This window comes from Sparus aurata, chromosome 8 (assembly GCF_900880675.1).
Source record: "Sparus aurata chromosome 8, fSpaAur1.1, whole genome shotgun sequence".
Classification (NCBI taxonomy): Eukaryota; Metazoa; Chordata; class Actinopteri; order Spariformes; family Sparidae; genus Sparus; species Sparus aurata.
The window spans coordinates 31,152,288-31,173,638 of NC_044194.1; the positions used below are offsets into that span (position 1 = coordinate 31,152,288).

At 41.3% G+C, this 21,351-nt stretch overlaps 1 protein-coding gene across 6 annotated transcripts in view; it reads left to right on the forward strand.

Annotated features, from left to right (window-relative positions):
* Nucleotides 1-12,751: 12,751 nt before the first annotated feature.
* The window catches only part of LOC115586257 (septin-7-like), a 64,911-nt gene continuing 56,311 nt past the window's right edge, over nt 12,752-21,351 (forward strand). For 2 of the 6 annotated variants that reach the window (XM_030425116.1, XM_030425118.1), the window contains exons 1-2: nt 12,752-13,062; nt 18,537-18,636. In XM_030425116.1, the coding sequence (XP_030280976.1) occupies nt 13,024-13,062; nt 18,537-18,636 (139 nt within the window). In that variant the 5' untranslated portion in view covers nt 12,752-13,023. Of the gene's footprint in view, nt 13,063-17,956; nt 18,062-18,536; nt 18,637-21,351 lie in introns of those variants that run through there. The other 4 variants (XM_030425117.1, XM_030425119.1, XM_030425114.1 and 1 more) reach the window with 2 other exon arrangements.

Genomic DNA, 21,351 nt, shown 5'->3' on the forward strand with positions numbered 1-21,351 from the left:
GGTTTAGAAACAAACAGAAGTAGGTTGTCTGCATATAATGAGATTTTGTGCTCGACTCCTCCCCTCCATATTCCCTGTACCCACCTGCTGCTACGCAAGGCAATTGCAAGAGGTTCAATGGCAATCGTGAAAAGGAGTGGGCTTAGTGGGCAACCCTGCCGGGTCCCACGGTGTAAATCAAAGTATTCCGAGTAGTGACTATTCGTCAGAACAGAGGCTGAAGGACATTTATACAGTGTTTTAATCCAGGATAAAAAGACCAGACCAAAGCCAAATTTTTCGAGTGTACAAAAAAGATAGTTCCACTCTACTCTATCAAATGCCTTCTCAGCATCCATAGAGGCAAGGCACTCTGAATCTATATGTTTGGGGGAATATAGAATGTAAAAATAGCCGACGAATATTGTAAAACGAATGACATCTTTTAATAAATCCAGTTTGATCTGGTGATATTACAGAAGGAAGGATATCCTCCAGTCTACGGGCCAAAATTTTAGCGAGGATCTTTACGTCTGTGTTTAATAATGAAATTGGTCTGTATGAAGTACAATCAAGTGGGTCTTTGCCTTTTTTCAGCAACAGGGAGATACAGGCCTGATCAAATAAGGGAGGGAGTGCACCTGAGTTTAAGGAATCAGAGAACACCGAGCACAAGAGGGGGGTTAGATCAGCAGAGAATTTTTTTTTTAAATCTGATGGGAGCCCATCTGGGCCAGGGGATTTGCCTGATTGCATAGATGATATCGCTGCTGAAATTTCCTCCTGGGTGATGGGCGCATCAAGGTTATTTCTCAGGTCTTGAGAAAGGGACAGTAAGTCAAGGTTATTAAAGAAGTTTTCCATAATATTACAGTCTACTGTACAATCTAAAGAATATAAGTTTGAGTAGAAGGTTTTAAATTTGTGGTTAATCTCTTTTTGGTCAGATGTTATACCTCCATTATCAGTCCATACTCCAGCAATGAGTTGTTTCGCTCTCAACCCACGCAGCTGAGCAGCCAGGAGTTTGCCAGTTTTCCCACCATGCTCATAATAGTTACTTTTACTCCGAAGTAGATGACTTTCAACTTCGCGAGAGGAAATAAGGTTAAATACAGCCTGAAGTTTCAAGCGCTCCTTGTACCGTTCAGGAGAAGGAGAATTAGCATATTGTTTGTCTATATTTAAAATCTGATTAGCAATGTCTGTCTGTTTTTGCTTTGAGCACTTATTCTTAAAAGCTGCAAATTATATAATATCTCCTCTTAAATACGCTTTCATAGCTTCCCACATTACTTTATTAGACACATCCGGTGTTCTGTTGATACTTAAGAAAGTTTTAATATGTGCAGAAATGTGTGAGAGAAAGCTTTCGTCAGAGAGTAGCAATGGATCTAGTCTCCAGTGTCTCCTTGTATACTCAGCATCTGGAAAAGCTAATGCTAGAGCCAGGGGAGCGTGGTCAGAAATAATAATATCTTTGTATTTATATATAATTTATTATCTATAAAAAAATAATCAATTCGAGTACAAGTGTGGTGGACATGAGAGAAGAAGGAGTATTCTCTCCCTGTAGGATACAAGAACCGCCATGGATCTGAAAGGCTAAAATCATCGAGAAATGCTTTAATGTAACTGGTGGACTTGCTGAGAGTGGTAGGTTTAGGGGAGGAGCGGTCTAATACTACATCCAAATAACAATTGAAATCCCCCCCGAGAATAAAGAATGAGAATTTAGATCAGGGAGTTCAGAGAGAAATCTATTGAAGAACTGTACATCATCGACATTGGGCGCATACACATTGGCCAAAACCACTGACTTATTGTAGAGTTTACCTGAAACAATGATAAAACGTCCAAATTTATCTGCTGTGATGTTGGAGGGCTCAAAAGGAATGTTTCTGTCAACAAGGATAGCCGCACCCCTGGCCTTTCCTCTAAAATTAGAATGAAAAAACTGTTCTGCCCAGCATTTGCCTAATCTCCATTAGTTAGAATCATGCAAGTGGGTTTCCTGAAGAAAGGCTACCCCAGCCCTGAGCTGCTTTAGATGTGCAAAAACTTTGTTTCTTTTTACAGGGTGATTTAACCCCTTAACGTTCCAACTAATGAAGTTGAGATAACCCTTCATCTACAACACTTGTAGAAAGAGAATAGAGTGAATAGCTCCAAAGGGAAAAGGAAAGAGAAAAAAACAAAAAAAACAAAACAAAACAAAACACAGCCACTTATGAATTATCCCCCGGCTAACCAGCCCAAACACACCCTGAACCCCAAGCTCACACAGTACTCTATGGAGCTGTGATGACCCCTGCTGTTGAGGCAGCAGCCTTCTGATGTGACTTGGGTTTGTGGGAGGAGTTTGGTTGACCAGGGACACCTGAGCCCAATGTCCTGAGATTATGAAACCCACTAGTCATTCATTCATTCTCTCTCTCTCCTCTCCAGCAGACGTCCCACGGGGTGATGTGGCAGCCGCAGTTTTCCTGAGTTCCCTTATCCTCTGTTAATGCACTTTACAACATACATCCACTACATTCTACACACATGCACATCCCACACTACTGAAATTACTGATGTTCACATCCCATTTATTGATTTTTTTTTCCTTCCTTGCACATTTCGGTACTTCTGTTAAATAAATATATTTTGTTAAACCTCTTAAATTCAGTGTGTCTCCCGTTTTGTCATGGCCTAAAGAGCCAGGTCATGACAGAGCAAACTCAGAGAGACCTCCTCAAGTCTTGTCCTATACATCCCCAGAATATACTCCCTATTTACTAGCTCCACCATAGGTTTTAACAGTTAACCCTATAACAAAAAGTTGACAATATTGAGCGACTGACACTCAAAACAGGCTTAAGCAACTATGAGCAATAACAGTGATCTCCCCCTGCATGCTGCACCTACAGCTGTAGAAATCTCCCCAAGCCGAGACTACTCAATTGAAAAGTAAATATATAAACAGAATTTAAGAAACGCAGATAGATAACTATCAGAATTGTCATATAGCTGTTCATAAATTCGCCTTAATACTCAAATTAAAATATGGGGAGATGAACATAAAGGCAGCTGAATAACTCAGCAAAAAGGGAATAGATCAAATAAAGTAAGAAGGGAGAGAAACCTCTCAATTGTCCTCAGTTATTTGCTCACAGATATCACATTATACATTACGGCAGATCTAATGTATCCCACATAGTCATCGTCGAGTATTCAGGGCGGAGCGGGCTCATTCTCTCCCAGGTTATGGATGAATGTAGAGGCTTCAGTGACAGAGGTCAGCCACTTCTTCTCACCGCTCCAGAGAGTGATGCGCAGCTTCGCCGGAAACAGTAGAGAGGGTCGGAGTCCTCTTTTATAAAGTTTAGCCATGACATCGATGGAAGCGGATGATGACGGGACGCGGTCGGTCCCGTGGGCCAGGTTTGGGCGCGAGACTGCGGTGGGCTCTGTCCAGCTCCGGGGGAGAGGGGAGTATTTGCTCACCCAAGACATCAACGAGGAGTCCAGAAAAAAAGGCAGTCGGGCGTGCGCCCTCAACGGACTCAGGCAAACCCACAATACGAATATTCTGTCTTCTGCTGCGCCCCTCTAAATCAGAGAGTTTAGACTTCAGCCACTTGTTGTCTTCCTGTAACGCGGCGCATGTAGCTTGAAATTCCTGCAAATGTTGGCCAACCTCCTCCGCATTGGACTCGAGATAAGTTATACGCCGTCCTTGGCCCGCGACCTTCACTTGAACCTTGTCTAGCTTGGCTTCCAAACTCGCAAACGATGACTTAAATTCAGCGGCTAATGAAGCCCTTTGTCGCTCGAGCAGATCCAAGATGCTCTCCGCCAATGTGTTAGCAACACTGCTAGCGCTAACTGTGGAGCCCACTGCTGCTAGGTCTTTCTTTAGTTGTTTACCAGATCTTGACATAATTACTGCCGTAGTATCAGTGTTAATTCACAATTGGACTCTATCACTCTACTTTATCGCACATTCAAAAACCTTCGCATATACTTTGTTGCACATTCAAAAACCTTATATCCACACCTTCACTGAATTGTGCTGAATCTTGTCATATAGGCCACGCCCATTTCCGCCTTAAAAGTTATTAAAGAATAGATTCATCAATCTCATTCTCATCTCATCTTAAAAAAAAACAGACTAATTAACATAACTGAATTGGAGGATACCCTTTCGCAACTTGAGGCCAAACAACAAAGCACACAAACTGATGTTTTATTAGGTAAAATATCTGCAACAAGGACTGAGTTAAACTCCCTACTGAGGCAGAGGGCAGAGTTCTTGATGCATAGAACCAGGAGAACTTATTATTTCAATGGTCCTAGACCAGGCCACTTTTTAGCTCTGAGACTAAAACAAAATGAAAAACACTCTAACATTTTGGCTATTAAATCACCGCATCGCACTTTCACTGAACCTGGTGAAATTAATTCAGCATTTAAAACATTCTATTCAGAGCTTTATAAATCTGAAGTAACATTAGACCCAAGCACTTGTCAGAACTTTTTTCATGGTCTGGATTTGCCTTCTCTCTCCAGAGAGGAAGCAGAAAAACTAAGTTCCTCCATCTCCTTAGAGGAGTTAAGAGAAGCTCTTGTACATATAAAGAAGGGCAAATCCCCAGGCTGGGATGGTATTCCCCCAGAATTATATCTTACTTTTTGGGACATACTTGGCCAACCACTGCTGGATATGATTAATACTGCCATTAATGAAGGCACATTCAGCTTGGGGGCTAATACTGCTATAATCACAGTATTGCCTAAACCTAACAAAGATCCTTCCCAATGCAGTAACTATAGGCCCCTATCCCTTCTCAATGGGGATGTCAAACTCTTTGCTAAGGTGCTTGCTACTCGCCTAGAAATTTACCTGACGAAACTAATACACAACGACCAAACTGGATTTATTAAGACACGATTAGCATCTGACAATGTGCGCCGCCTTCTACACATCATACATGCGTCAAGTAAAATTGATTCTCCCGGTTCTGTCCTGTCGTTAGACGCTGAAAAAGCCTTCGACAGACTGGAATGGGACTATCTGTGGGCTGCTTTGGACACATTTGGGTTAGGTTCTGAATTCATTAAAATGATCAAGGTCTTGTATGCCAACCCTTCTGCAATGGTTTATACAGGCAATATTTGCTCTACCCAGTTTCTTATATTAAGGGGCACTCGACAGGGTTGTCCCCTGTCCCCATTGATTTTCACTCTCTCTCTAGAACCACTGGCCCAAAAAATTAGACAGCATCCCTCTGTACTTCCTATTACTTTTTGTAATACAGAACACAGAATATCATTGTATGCCGATGATATTTTACTTTATGTTGGTGACGCAGGGTCCTCAATACCACACTTACTATCTACTTTCGATTTGTTCAGCTCCCTATCTGGTTATAAGATCAATTGGACTAAATCCTCACTAATGCACTTAAATTCAGCCATATCATCTACACCCCTGCCCTGTAACATCCCAGTAGTAAGGCATTTTAGGTATCTCGGGGTTGACATATTCCCTTCTACATCCTCTATAGCAACAAAAAACTTTCAAGGCATATATAATCAAGTCGAGAAGGACCTTGAACGTTGGTCAAAGCTTCCAAATTCTCTGCAAGCTCGCATATCTATTGTAAAAATGGACGTACTTCCTCACATAAACTTCTATTCTTCTATGGTTCCTCTTGCACCTCCAAAGGGGTATTGGGAAAAATTACATTCGCGCATATCTAAATTTGTATGGAATGGAAAAAAGAAGTTGAAGTTGAGAACTCTTCAGCGTTATAGGACGCAGGGGGGATTAGCTCTACCTAACTTCAAGGTGTATTTCTGGTCCTTTGTTCTTCGCCCCTTATCTGTATGGTTTGATCCCAGTGCTTCTGTATCCTGGAGACAAATTGAAGAAAACCTTTCACAACCTCATAGACTACAAGACCTGGTGTACTCCAACATACAATCTAAAAAAGTTAATAAATGTCTGGGCCCTCTGATTTCTTTTTTGCTGATGACTTGCCGCTCTGTAATGAAACATGTTGGAGTAGATCTCAAGTGGCATAACCATTCCCCGGTGTTTAATAATTTTTCTCTTCTTATTGGCAATACACCATTTTCCTTTCCACAATGGACAGGCAGAGGAGTTAATACACTCGGAGACTTGTATGACGACGATGGTCTAAGGGCTTTTAATGATCTAAGAGCTGAATATGATTTACCAGGCACATCATTTTTCTTTTACTTGCAATTGAGATCTGCCATCAAGGCATATGGTGTCCCATGGGGCGTACCACTTTTAACACATCCATTGCATAGATTGTTTGCTGCACAAAAGCAAACACGTGGGATGGTTTCTAAGGTTTATAAATTTATCTCTCAACCTCGTGTCCCACTAGCAGTAGAAACTGGAGTAGGGATATTCCCTTTACAGATGAGGAAGAGATTTGCTGGGACACAGTATGAGAAAACCTACAGGATACTTCCAAAAACCCTAATCACCAACTAATTCATTTTAAATTTATACATAGGATGTATCTCACTCCAAGAAAACGCCATGCCATGAAAATCATCCTATCTCCTAACTGTGACTTATGTACACTTAATGTTCCAGGGTCATTTTTACATATGTTTTGGGAATGTCCCGACGCATATGCCTTTTGGAGACACTTATGTTCCACTTTAAGTGACATGCTTGAAGTAACTATTCCACTGTCACCGACCTTACTTTTACTTAACGATGACTCTAGTCTAGAATTATCTCCACAGCAGATGCGTATATTATGGGCTGGTCTCACTGCAGCAAAGAAAATGTTGGCCTTGCGTTGGCAACCTCCTCACACACTGTCTTGGCAGCAGTGGGCCAACTCATTTCTGGACATAGTTATGATGGAGAGATCTGTGGCTAGGGTGCATGGAGCAAGTACGAAAACCCTACAAGCATGGGATGTAGCTTACAATCTGATCAAGGAAAGAGTGCAGCGTTAACATGTGATTATTACTTTTATCATTTTCCTTCTTCTTCTTCTTTCTATGTTTGAATTATATTAATTTATTCACCTGTATGGGTGTGTATATTTATGTATATGTATATGGGTATGTATGTATGTGTGTATGTATGTACACATAAATGTATATTTTCATTTTCTTCTATTTAACTTTTTATTTTCTTGAGAGGTTGAGAGGTCAGGGGCAGGGGTTGGTAAGGGGGTCGCCATGGGCTGGGGGAGGGCGGGGACATTGTTCTGTATATGTTTCTGTAAGGTGTAAGATTCTGTGATGTTTTAAATTTCAAACTTGTACTTTTATGGAATCTACACATATATTACCCTAACCCTAACCCTACCCTAACCCATCAATAAAAATTTGATCCAAAAAAAAAAAAGTTATTAAAGAATTTTGATATTCCAAACAATACTCAAGTTATTAAATAACAACTTCCTGTACATTTTGCTCAAAACACAAAGTGTTGCATATCTCCACACTGGTCTGTCCGAATGACATGAAACTCAGTTGACTACTTCCCTATGAACCCCTGAGGCTCTGTGCAAAATGTTGGCAGATGACCACTAGGTGGCGCTGTTTAAATTGAAGTATTTTATATTTTATAAGACAAAAATTGGTAGAATCATCGACAATGCCCTCCTGGCGATAGCTGACGAAAGGCTCTATAGCGCCCCCTGGAATATTAACAATCCAAGCCCCGCCCAACGAAATTTGGTATGCATATGTATCATTACCAAACGTACAAAAAACATCAGCCATACCAAACTGTCACTCCAACATGAAGTTGGCCATTTTCATTTTTAGGGCCCGAACAGGTCTCGACCTGCGAGGTCCAGTGTTGGGCTGGTTACTCAAAAAAAAAGTAATATATTACACATTATTCTCAAAAATAAAAAAAAATTACTCCCTGAAGAAAGTAATTAGCTACATTACTTGTTACATTTCTCGTTACATTCATGTTGTTCCACGGTTCCTTAGCAACAAGCTTTGTGTGTGCGTGCTATCTCTGTAGGTGCTTCATTAAGTTTGAGGTAGTGTTAGCAGCGGTGGAGAGAAGTTTCCAACACAGGCAAAGTGTGCACCTTACAGTCAAGTTATTTTCCTTACGTTCAACAAATTCAAAGTAATGTTTGTATCTCCAACCGTCAAAAGTGGCTTTACGCAGCGGGCGGTCTTCTGGCAAGTCGCATGCAGCAGCATGTTCTGCTTGTGTTGTTGACGCTGCCATTGTTATCCCATCTCCCCTTGCGGGTGGCGACTAACCAATCGGTGATGGTGAAAGATACCTCGTGGCAAACCCCAACCAATCACTGTTCCATTATACACCAGCCCGTTGTGTGTGATGCGTGCGACTAGCAATGTACAGGAAACAACGAGCTTGGCAAACAGTTATGTGATTACTACATTCAAAGCAGTAATGCCTTACACTACTGGTTACTGAAAAAAACTAATGTGATTACAGTAACGATTACAGTAACGTGTAATGCATTACTTTGTAACGCGTTACACCCAACACTGGCGAGGTCCCTATTGTTTTTCGAATGATGACTTTTTCATCCCAAAGCACCGCATTTTTCACTGCCTGAACATACTCCAAATATTTACCAAACTTGGAATATACGTCACACCTGCTGAAAAATTTCAGAATCTATTGTTGTCTTGAAGAAGTTGTGAATAATAGGAAGTGAACAACTTCTCTCTTTGACTGCTTTACAGTCATTTATTCAGCATAAGAAACTCAAAACTCCACTAACGTCTGGAAAAACGGCTAAACTCTCGAACTCCTCTGTTGCCAAGGTAACCCTCTGCTAAGTTACCGAGCCCCTCTGTTGCCATGGTTACTCACTGACGCTTACTAGGTGCCTAGCCTAACAGTCGGTTGTCAGTGAGTAGGAAACTAACCAAATGGTGAATTATGTCCGCTCAGTCCACTACAGTCCTCAATTTCCACAACTAGGTGGCGCTATAATCAAGGGAAGTGCGTTTTGGCTTATGACTCGCATATACTTTGTCGCACATTTAAAAACCTTATATCCATGCCTTCACTGAATTGTGCTGAATCTCGTCATATAGGCCACGCCCATTTTCGCTTATCGTTTTTTCCTGCAAATTCGCCAAATGTCACAAACATTCTTTTTCGAACTCCTCCAAGGTGATTTCACCAATTTCTACAAAACTCTACACACAGCATCTGTGGATTCTCCTGACAAAGAGTTATTGAAAGAATTTTGATATTCCAAACAATACTTAAGTGATTAAATAACAACTTCCTGTACATTTGGTGTGCAAATGTTGAATATCTCCACATTGGTCTATCCGAATGACATGAAACCCAGGTGACTACTTCCCCATGAGCCACTAACGCTCTGTGAAAAAATTATAAACTTACTTTTTCGAACTCCTCCTAGTCCATTTGACCCATATGCAACAAACTTTTCAAGTAGCATCTGTGGACAAAACTTATCAAAAGCTTTCACCTATGTCACACCTGGTGGGGCGGTCCATTTTGATGCTTCGCAATAAAACAATCAACTCATCACTCACGGGGTCTTGCCCTGAATACATCTACGCGACACACCCGGCAGCATGCCCCGAAGCGCGTGGACTACAAGGGCCCATTCATCGCCGCTTGCAGCTTTAATTTTCACTGGGTTTCACACATACAAAAAAAACACAGACTAAAAAATTTAACCTGTGAAGAAAAATAAAAATAAATGTGCACTCTGTTTCACACATGAAAAAAATATATTTTAGAACTTAGAACTCTCCTGTGCTCCTCAGGGACATCAAGAGAACCCATTTGTTTGTATGCAGCACTACCACTATCATCAGCAGCATTATAAACAAGCATGAGAGTTCATATTGGGAGGAAATTAACAATTTTGCAGTGTTCATCACTGCAAAATTGTTAATTTGTCACAGATGTCAACCTACTGTTCAACCCAAGGACCTGATTGTTGATTTTACAGAAAAGGAGGCAAAGACAAGGCCGGATTAGCCATAGACTGGATTGCTAACTGTGGAGACAGAACCGCAAGCGGGGGAGATGCTACAGCCCTTAGTGCTTTTGCACAATTACCACACACGGGCTTGTGGCGTGTCAAGTGTCTGACGTTTTGTTCCGTTTGCAGCTCTTTCGGACCGGCACTGCCTCTTTCTCCGTGCCTGCTGCAGCTGCGGTGGTTACTTCCGCTGCTGCCCACCTTGTGCCGACTGCCGCGGCCGCTTTCCCCTCCATGTATTCTGTCCTCAGCTCCTCTGCCAGTTGCTGCAGGACTTTCCTCCGGGCTCTCCCGCTGCTGATGCATTCCTTGAACAAGATGTGGGCATTGATCCCAGCCAGGTCGAGGATGTTATAGAAGACCGCCACTGGCCATCTTTGCGTACCGCCTTTGACGGAGTACGCCCTCACCATCTGGTCCGGGATGTCCACGCCGTACTTGGTGTTGTTATAGTGCATCACAGACTCTGGCCTTGTCTTCGCCCCACACAAGGTGCCCACACCTGTGGTGCTCAGGATGCAGACATTCTTCCTCGGCTTTCCCTGGTACACAGAGTCGCATCACTTCAGCACCTTGTGTAGAACATCTCTGCTTGCCGTTTCACGGAGGGGGAACTCCCGTTTTTGTTTGCCTATGGTGCCAACCAGGCTATATAATACACCTATATCATAATTCACTTACAAGTAAATTCACCAAGAAGCACAGCTGGAGACCGCTAACAAAGTTAGAGACAAGAGAGACAATGAAGTAGCAAACCCCCGCGAAAATGATGTGCGGTCAATATGAGCGCTTATAGCAGAAATATGTAAAACGTATCATATTTTCTTTTTCTTTTGTGTAATTTATATAAAAACTATTCTAGATTAAAATACAGACACTTTAACGGAAAGTCGTGTAACAGCAGTATTGCAGTTTTTCATTCAACAAAGTTATTGCACATCTATTTGAAAATGGTCAAAATGACAGTCGTGGCTGTTCTAGTGCTGGGTACTCTTTTCGTGGTTCTTGGTGCTTTAGCAATATTGTTGTTGTGGTATTCATGCCAATAAAGTGAATTTGAATAGAAATTTAATTAATAAACCTTTAGATTCTTGCCTATAGACTGATAAGCGTTGTGTTTACAAATGAGCAATAAGTCCAGATTTCTTCAATTTGTATTGCCAATGGGAATTTAAATTTAAATGTCAGGTGATGTTTTCCTCATGGAAATTTTTTTTTTTTTCAAGCAAACCATGTCCTTCTGTCAACCACAATCTGTCTCTGTCAATAAACTCTATTCAGCTTTGTTAAATAACAGGTGTTAAAACCCTTAGGTAACATTAGGTCGGAGGAAAACCCTCCCTTCTGTCCCTTCGACAGATCGAGCTGGAGCAGTCTGTGAGAGAAGGTGCTTCGCTGTCTGTCTACTGTGTGATGGAGAGGGTGCTGATGATCATTGTCCATGATTGATAACAGTTATACAAACAAACTGATGCAAATAAAAACACAGTACTCAACAACAACAATATGAAATACTTAAAAAACAGTCACTCCTGCCCTTTGACAGATGGAGCATGCAATTTGCAATTTAACTGTAACTTCAGCTATGAAACACAAGTAGTGAGTATAAGTGAAAGTAACTTCAAATACAGTACTTCAACAAATGTAGAAACAATTCAGAACATATGACTCAAATGTTTTACTTTAGTCATGTCAGTACATAATATTGCTACATACATTTTATTTTAAATAAACATTTATAAACATACACTTGTTTTATATGCTTATGAATTATATTTATTAATACTTTTGCATAAGGGTTAGGGTTATATCTACATTTACATGAACTGTATTTCATAGCTTTTTAAAAATACTTTTAACATACACGTCAGTATATTTAAATTGGCCGAAAAATGCTGTTCACCTACAGCCACATTTGGACTACAGCACAAGTGATAAGCATATACTAAACTAAGGTTAGAATGATTGCTTTTCTTGGTTATTTTCTTATTTGTGAAGAAATTTGCTGGTCAGTCTGTAGTTGCTTTTTTGCCACTAGAGTGCGCCAGCGGACCACTGAATGTCCTACCCCAGCCTCCACAAAGTCTTGACCACAAGCGCATTCATATCATTTTTGTCATATGTGATAAATACATTGCTGTATGCTCTTCAGACTCATCAGAGTCAATGCTCAACCTAAATGCTGGCCTACATTATGTTTGATAAGCCCATGTTTCAAAGAAGGCCTACAGTTACCTAACTGTATGGCTGTTCAAGCAATTACACTTCTGTCTCAATTGATACTCCTTGGTTTGGCCAAATTAATGTCAGGTCGCATTTACCGCCTTGTCCATTGTAGTAACGTCGTTCACAGCGGTGTGTGATGGCAGCGAATTTTGACACACACACACACACACACACACACACGGTCAGGGGCCGATCACAGTCCTGTTTGACCAATGGGAAGGTGGGTCCAGGTCCCCCTACAGGTGCATTAAGCTGGTCAGACACAGCAAGTCGCAGGCCGGAAGTTGAATGTTCTTACTTTCAAAATGAGAGCCTGCATCTCACCCTATGATCGTTAGCCCTCATTGTACTTCACCATAAGGTACTGAATTCCGTTTTATTCCTAAAGGCTTGAATACGTGTATGGGGGAATTAACCATGCATATTTGAAGCTGGACCTATTTATGTCAATCCTACTACCATGCAGATGTGAGCACATCTACATTTTCAAATATGTGTCTTATTGTGAAAAGTTACACCGGATATGTTATGTAGAACGTCTGCTTGTTTGGCTCCTGAGGAAAAACAGTCGGGACATTTTCTCCACCGAACTACATCTGGTAGTAGTATCCGAGAGCGGCCATATGTAATTTAATCTCATTCATTCATTTTCAGACGCACCTCGCCTCCTTTTGTGTACACCAAACTAAGGTTTTTGGGGCTGAAAAACGGCGTGTTTCTCTCCGCTCCGTCATTCTTTTGGACGTTCATCAGTTTATGCCTCGGTGACTGTCCGTTGCAGGCTGGGTGGTGACAGCATAGCACAATGATCGAGCGACCAGAGACCGCGGTTCCCAGCATCGCTGTAAGTCCATTTGTCTTCGAAATATGATATACCAATGTTCAGCTGTTAACAGTACGTGTGTGTTCAATAGGCCATGATTTGAAATACACATTGAATACCCTGTTCAACCGTATTCCTTTACTGCTGGTGCCGACCCTTTCGTATAGCGTTATGGAGAGACCTGTACACCAAGCTCCTATGGAAATCTCCCCGTTTAAGGATTTTTTGGATACCTACAAAAAGAGATACTTGGATAAAAAACTAACTCACACCATATTACAAATTGATAAAGTCTCCTGATAACTTCGGCGTAGTGTGTAACACCAACAACATGTATTTCAGCAAAGGCTATCGTTTGAAAATGACTCACGCCTCCCAGCTCTGTGTAGCCGAGCCATCGACGTTGTGGGTGGTGGTACTATAACATACTTTGCATTTTTGTGCAGTGTGGTGGGTACTGTGTTGTGCCTAAATCACCGTTTGGTCCTTGTTTACTAAAAGATATCACTATAATGTTAATGCCTGTTATGTGGAGGGGGGGTGGCTTGAGGGAACCCAGAGCAGAGCAGCACGTATCAGGGGTACGTGGTCTGGTCTCTATTATGGCTCGCTGTTGTGGAGACAGACACGGGTCACAGTAAATTATTAAGACGAGTTTTCACACCGACTTTGACAATGTAATTACTTAATTACTTAACGTATGTAATTTAACATAACACAGGGTGTAGCCTCATTTTTTGCTTTGATTACCAGAGCCCAAATGAGATTTGCTCCCTTGTCTCAAATTCCGTACTAAGTATAACGAAAACTCTGTCTATTTAATGAGCTAAAACGTTGCTTGGTGGTCTGCATTGTACATATCATAACAGTGGCTGAACCATTTACCATTTGACATATTAAAATATTTTGCCAAATTGCATTTATGTACTTATACCACATTGCAAGTCTTCATTAAATTGTTTAGGTGCTGAATGGAGTTTGGTTTGACTATTGGAACAGTTGCATTGGCAAGATGAACCCTGCTGACTGACCACATCTGGCTTGCTTTGATAAGGGGTTCTGACACAGACATTTAGCACTGACTGATTACTCATCACACAACATAGCATACATTATTTTTGCACTGATTGTGTTTGGGATACAATCTGATGGGATTGGCACTGACTTTCCTTGGTATTACACTTAGGGGGTGGGCATAAACTACGTGCACCTATAGACGTAGTGAAGGAGGAGTAACCACTTTGTGCTCAGTGCTAAAAATAAAATAGAAATGACACAGGCGCTGTTCACACATGATTTCTGTCCTCCTTCTGCAATGTTGAGTGATGCAATATTTAATACATAATTAATATTCAGGATGTAATAACTGAATGTTTAAATCAGCTGATGGAAGCAGTGAGCGGACCTCAGCATCAGCTGCTGAATGCATGAGGGGGGAGGACTTGGCAGTACAGATGATGTCAGTGAACCAGGCAGCTACTATCGCCACTGGCTGGACTGGGGGAGGGGTTAACATTAGACTAGCCTTCCTCTCTCACATTCCCCATTACTTCGCCCTGCCTGTCTTTCTCTCTGTTAGTCACTTTCTTATGTAAAAGAACCATCTTGATGATAATGCATTGGATCAGGGGGAAGTGCCATTGCACAATTGCAAGTATTACAATATTACTAATGGTGGTAATTATTGTTCAGATGGAAATATAATGTTTCAATCATGTGTGTCTCTTGTATACAAACCCCATTGTGTGCTACAAACACAGGGGTTTTTCATTTATGTGCACATGAACATGTACACTGTATGTTGATGCATTCACACGGGCACACACACACACATACACACACAAAGTTTAACACTTGTAGTGGACCCTTTCATCCATAGACTCCCATACACACACACACACAGAAAATTGTTTTGGCTAAACACTGTAAACCTGCTCTGATCATTTCTTCCTGGTGAAATGACTGACCCAGTGTGTCACATTACCTGTACTGGAAACAGTGCAGCTACAGCTCAAGTGGCCAGACCATCAGAGGCAGCACCTTATGTAACACATGCATACTCGCACACACAAAACTTATGTGGGTGGATCAAACATGGAAATGGTGGAAAGCGCTTCAGGCTTGTTCAGAGTAGATATGCCTGCATGCATCACAGAGTATTGATGAGGCCAATGGATTGTTTCCTGTTTTTCCACGTTCGGCGTGTCCATAACATCCACTGGTGATGTTGATGTGTAAGCTAGAGTTCTCTTGAATTGATACTCAGCTATGGGGAATGGATAGTATCTAGAAGAATATAGTTCAGCTAGTGTGATGTGACAGAAGTTCCTTATTAACAACAGTTTCAGCATCACAGTTCTGACACCCTGACATGACATTTTATTGTCTTTCAACAATTTTATGAAATTGTGCAATGGTTGGAAACTGTGGTAATCAAAGCACACATTATTTCATACACCTGCATACAAGGCTTTAGGTTGTTTTTGTTAGTAGTTATATCATGTATATGTTCAGCTGTTCAGATCAAGATATTGTGGACCTGATCTAGGTCCTTTTTTATATTAAATTTTGGCCAATACGAGTCCAATCCAACATGTATATTTTTGTAGGTATCTATAAATGAATATTTATAATGAATGACCAATATTACTTTTTTGGAGCCGATATCAATATTGTTATAGCGATAAAAGAAAAATTCTGTTTTGATATTGGCTGTACACATAGTTTTCTGCAATGACTACTCAGATGTGGTTATCAAATGCTTTTTACAAAGATGTGACAACTGAGGCAAGATGATTTACAGTTTAACTATACATTTTATTGTCTAAAATGACATCACTGCTCTGAAACAGTAAACCTTACTTGAAATGTACTAATTACAAATAACTTCAAGCACCTGTTTCTTTCCTATGGACAATATAAGCCAATGATATCAGCCAACCAATATGTTGTTCGTGCTCTACTGTAGACCACAACATTTTGTACACATTAGTTTTCACAAGTTACGTAATCCAAATACCAAAACTATTTAGTTATTCCACTTGAATTATTGATTTGATATATATTAAAAGACTAACGAAAGAGAGAACGAAACTGTTGAAATTGACATGACAGAATCTGCTACAGAGATGTGTCACTCTGTTGTATTTGTTGGAATTACAGGCTAACCTTTGGCCACAGACGCCAGAGAGCACTTGCATACTTTAAATACAATGTTTGTAATTTCAGCTGGTCAAAGCGTTGGTCTGCACCATCTTTAAATGAGAAACTGTTAGCTGAATGTATCGTAAACTGCTCTTTGCTAATGATGCATTGTAGTGTGGCAAATCCGAGCAATTTGCCCCGCATCATTGTCTGAACCAAAAATCAATCACTGGTTTCCCCAAATAACACAAGCAGACCAAACATAGCAGAGTACAAAGAAATGTCCTTATCTCAATAGTGATTATTGGCTCGTCTCAGGTCACCTCTTGAAGATATGCCTACAAAATACCAGATTATTGTGAGAATTGAGATTAGGGCTGTGAAAAATTCTAATTTGCTACGTGACTCCAAGTTTCCCAAGTTTCTCCAAATGTTGCTGCATAAGAGAAGCTTGATTCGCTTTGGGCTTTGTCTTAGGGCACACTCACACTAGGCAATATGTACCTTGCTGAAGCATGTTTGACCCCCAAAGAACAGTTTGTATAACTATTGTGACTGCTCTGCACATTTCCTTAAACCTGACACATTTGGAAGAGGTGTGCATTGGCATGGAATGGTTGCTCATTCACGAGCACAAGCACAGGTGTGCAACCTGGACATTAAGTTTAAACATGAGCATTACACCACCTTGAATAATCAAGAAATCCAGGAATATGACCAAAATGAGACTAAATAAGCCACAAAAAAATCCATTAGCGTAATACAAATGTGCTACATTTGAATAGTGTCTTCTCTATTTCAGGTTTCCTTTCACTAAGCCAGCATTTTTGACCACTAAGTTACACTGTCTACACAATTTTGGGATTTGACCTGTTTGCTGTTTGTTTGCTTTTTAACTGAGGGTTGTATGGAATGTTGAGGCCAGTGAGGAGAAGCTGGTCTGGGAGCTTGACACAGGAAGTTTAGAGAGGTGGCTGTCTCTGCAGTGCTGCTACTGCCAGCCTCATCTCTCCTCATGACATTTGTCTTTCATAATGCTGAGTGTATTCTTTACATGTCTGTGACGTATTCAATGAAATTCTGGACGCAGGACAGGATTTGTGGAAAGGGCATAAAGTTGTGTTGTTGGCTAATATAGCTATTAATGGTCAGTAAATATCTAGAAAACATGGGCTGGCCAAATAAACCACAATCTTCTGTTTCTGCACATACAGATTATGTGACAAGTCAGTTTGGGGGCTTTGGGGTTGTTAGACAACACCTTTGATGGAATAATTGATAACATCTTTCAAGCAACTTAACTATTCCTGACTGGATCCATGACAACTTGACAATGTATGATTGTGATGTTGTAATGGTGGTACATAGTCAATATACTTGCACTCATCAGTAATTATTGAGTGAAACAAACTGATAAGAGTGTTGCACCTAGTGTCCAAGTACAGACACCTAGATGTGACAATCAACAGAGTGAAAGTTATCTGCAGTAGCATGGACATGAACTCATAGTGACCTGTTTTATGTTGTCACAACCAAGGAGGGGTTCATTTGGGAGTGCGAGTCAGATCTGAGTCCGGCTCTTTCAGCAGACCTATCAGTGCAGAACTGCACTTTTCTATCAGTGCCATGCATGACAGAGCTTGAGAGGCCACTCGCAGGCAGGCAGGCAGGCCAACAATCAATTGTGTTTGCCTCACGTAGCGTGCACAGTGGTTTGAGGGGGGTTGTTATCTGACAGCAGGCTGCGAGTTAGAGCGAGGCAGAGAGATGGGGATGGTAGCAAAGGATGAAGAGATACCTCGGCGTCAAGAGTGAAAGAGTCTGCCTTCACCAGGGCCTGTCTTACACGATGGAAGGGATGGACACTATTCAACATGTAGGATTAAATTTGTTTGGTTGTGGTTCCTTGTCCTTCTCCACTCAGGTTTAAAGAGGAACCAGTTAGCTTTGTTTATTGGCTTGAATTACTTTTCTGTTTTAGATTTCTGGTTTGATCAAGGGTTGACTCCATTTCCTTTTTCCTGCCTCCTCAGTTAAAGCCTGATATTTCTTTCTGTAAATGCGCCTCCCCTCACCTCTTTTCCCCTTAAGACAGCCTATTTCTCCTCTTGTATTTATCCCAGCTGCACTTCTCTTCAAAGGGGCTCTGTTGCTGCAGGACAAAAGCACTAATTGTAGGTTCACAACTGTGTGTTTTACACTCGTAAAAAAACATAGTTACAGAGTTTGTGTATGTGTTGCACACATGCATCCGTGTGTGCAGAGCTCATCTTGTATAGTTTATTATTCATTCAGGCTGTGTGATTCTTGCTTTAACAGAAAGTGTTTGTGTGTTTTGTGTTTTCCTTCAGCAGCGGAACCTGGAGGGCTATGTGGGCTTCGCCAACCTCCCCAACCAGGTGTATCGGAAGTCAGTCAAAAGAGGGTTTGAGTTTACATTGATGGTTGTAGGTAAGTTGGGAACTTATACATTTGTCCCATGAGTGAGGATGTGAATGTGTGGCAGTATGAGTGTATTAGCCCAAGCCAAACCAATGTATGCACACCTGCCCATCTGTCTGCATCTGCTTGTCTGTGTGTGTTGTCATTTCAGTGTGAGTGTGGGTCATCAGTACAGGTTGAAAGGAGGTAAAGCATGTTGGGCATCCAGTGCGCTCAGCTGCTCAGGATGAGAGGTTGACAATTTAAAAATCAGTTTGTGCAGAGTAGTGATGCCCTGTGTGGCCTGGATTTGAAAACATCTCCCATGTTGTTCAGTGACGGAGAATGTGCACATGTGAAAAGTACTTGTTGTTAAAGCCGGATTCCCACAGTTTCCCAGGAGAGTTTTCTTGTTAACCCCAGGACGCACAATAACACATCTGTGTGTTCTGGATGATTTGATTTGGAAATGAGCTGCAGGATGTTGGTTCAAGTATGAATGAACTTGGTTACAGAATGTGGCTAACAGCATTACAGATGGAGGGAAGTCGACAAAGAAGTGGAGGAACTGTGGGTTTGGCTGTCTACATGGACACACACACACATACACAAGCTATGCGTGGGTGGTACATTGGTGTCATAGTCATCAAATGTGATGTTGTGTCACAGCAAGGATTTTGCAATACAGTAATCTTCAAAAGTTAAGTTGTTGTCTTATTACTTGTCCTTACAGTATATATCTTGTAACAAGTCACATCAGTCTTGGACTGCTGTACTTTTATACAGTGTAATAAAGGCCCTATTAATTTTTTTGGAAAAATGTATGCTGTTGAGAATGCATATTATTCTCCCATGTCTCTTTTTGATAAGTTTACATACCATTTACTTGTTTTATTATGACATATTTACAGTGCTGGGCACGTTACTTTAAAAAAGTAATTAGTTATAGTTACTAGTTACTTCTTCCAAAAAGTGACTAAGTTAGTAATGGAATTACTCCACTATTAAAGTAACTAGTTACCAGGAAAATGTAACTATTGCGTTACTTTTAATTATTCCCTCTTTTGAGCTCGGCATTCATTCTAGCGTACTCGGCATCCATGTATTTAGAAAATGTCTGTCTGCATGGCAGCCCGGCACCTGTTCTCCCCGATATTTTTGCCGGTGGGCGATACTGCAAATTTTGGTATCGATCCCATACCAAGTAAATACAGGGCCAGTATTGCAGATACCGATACCGATACTGATACTTTTTACATGACAATTTCTGATCAATAAATGATTTTGTACTTTTGACACAGGACAAAGATTTTAGCCAAATAAGAAAATTATATTTAACATAATTAAATCTATAACCTATCTGCATGTAGCCTTAATAGGAATACTAATGTTGCTTCAACAGATACACAAAAGGGTTATCATATTCTTGAGGTAGGCTATATATCTAAATATAAGTATATATTTGAGTTGCAGTTACAGTGAACCTGAGTGAGCGGAGTGAGAGAGTTGTAGAGGAGCACTGCGCTTAAGGACTCAGAGACGCTGCGCTCACACAAACTCTGTGAAGAAATACGTGTGATTTGCTGAATTTATAGAAGAGAAACTACAACAAAAATGTCGATCTCATCATGCTAGTATCGATCCGATACCAATACTCACCTTGGTATCGATACCATTGATATTTGGATCGATCTTCCCACCCCTATAAAACAGCGGTTGACAACAGCTTCAATGAGCAGCTTCAGTTTGTAACACGCCACATTTAATAGTCGGTAACGGCGTTGTAACAATGGAAATGGTAATTAGTTAGATTACTCGTTACTGAAAAAAGTAACGCCGTTTATTGTAACGCTTTTTTTCCCAACACTGCATATTTAAGGCAGGAACACACCAGCCCAACCGTTGGACGTCTGAAGCGTTTGGAGAGGCTCGGACGAGGTCGGGAACAAATATGTTTGGTGTGTTCGGCTCTGTCGGAAGCTTTCGGAGCCGCGCGGACGTTGTCAGGTCCGACTGAGCATGCGAAGTCTGAGGAGGAGGGCCGTCGGACGTCTGAGCCATTGGATCCTCTGATTGGTTGTGTGCCAGCTGAATGGCGGTTCTGATTGGCGTTGTGCTGGCGAATCAGCGCGGTGTGTGGGAGGGACGGAATACTGTGTGCGCTTTGTTTTTCTATGCACTCCGTTCCGTCATTCCCCGTTTTCATGTTTTGCAGTAGTGGCACCAGACTAGTTGTTAAGTCCGTTCAGGACGAATTAATTCTTGTTCGTCTGGTAATGCCTCGCTGCATGTTTAGTATGCAGCTGTTTTTTATCGGAAATAGTTAAGTTTCGTTTTGATCGAAAGTAAAGAGAGTTGCGTGCATAAGGTTCTCGTTTACAACTCACAACACAAGCGCCACCCGCTTATTGCATCTCGCGCAAGCGCAGAACGTACACGCTACTGTGGCGTAGGCAGAACGTCGAAGCGGTGTGTTCAATGCAACTTTTCTGCCGAACGGGTCAGACAAGAGGCAACGGAGTGGTCGGAGAGTGGTCGGATAAGGCAGTTGGACGTCTGGGCGGTGTGTGGGGGCCTTTACTTACATAAGGACAGGGCAGGCTACTCCTCCAAAAACTTCAAAGAAGGTGTAATACTTTACACAAGCATTGGCATCACACAATCAACATCCAAAAAGTGAAAGATAGTGTTATTATTATGTCATATAGCCCACCGTTAACACAAACGCACATAAGTAGTGTTGTA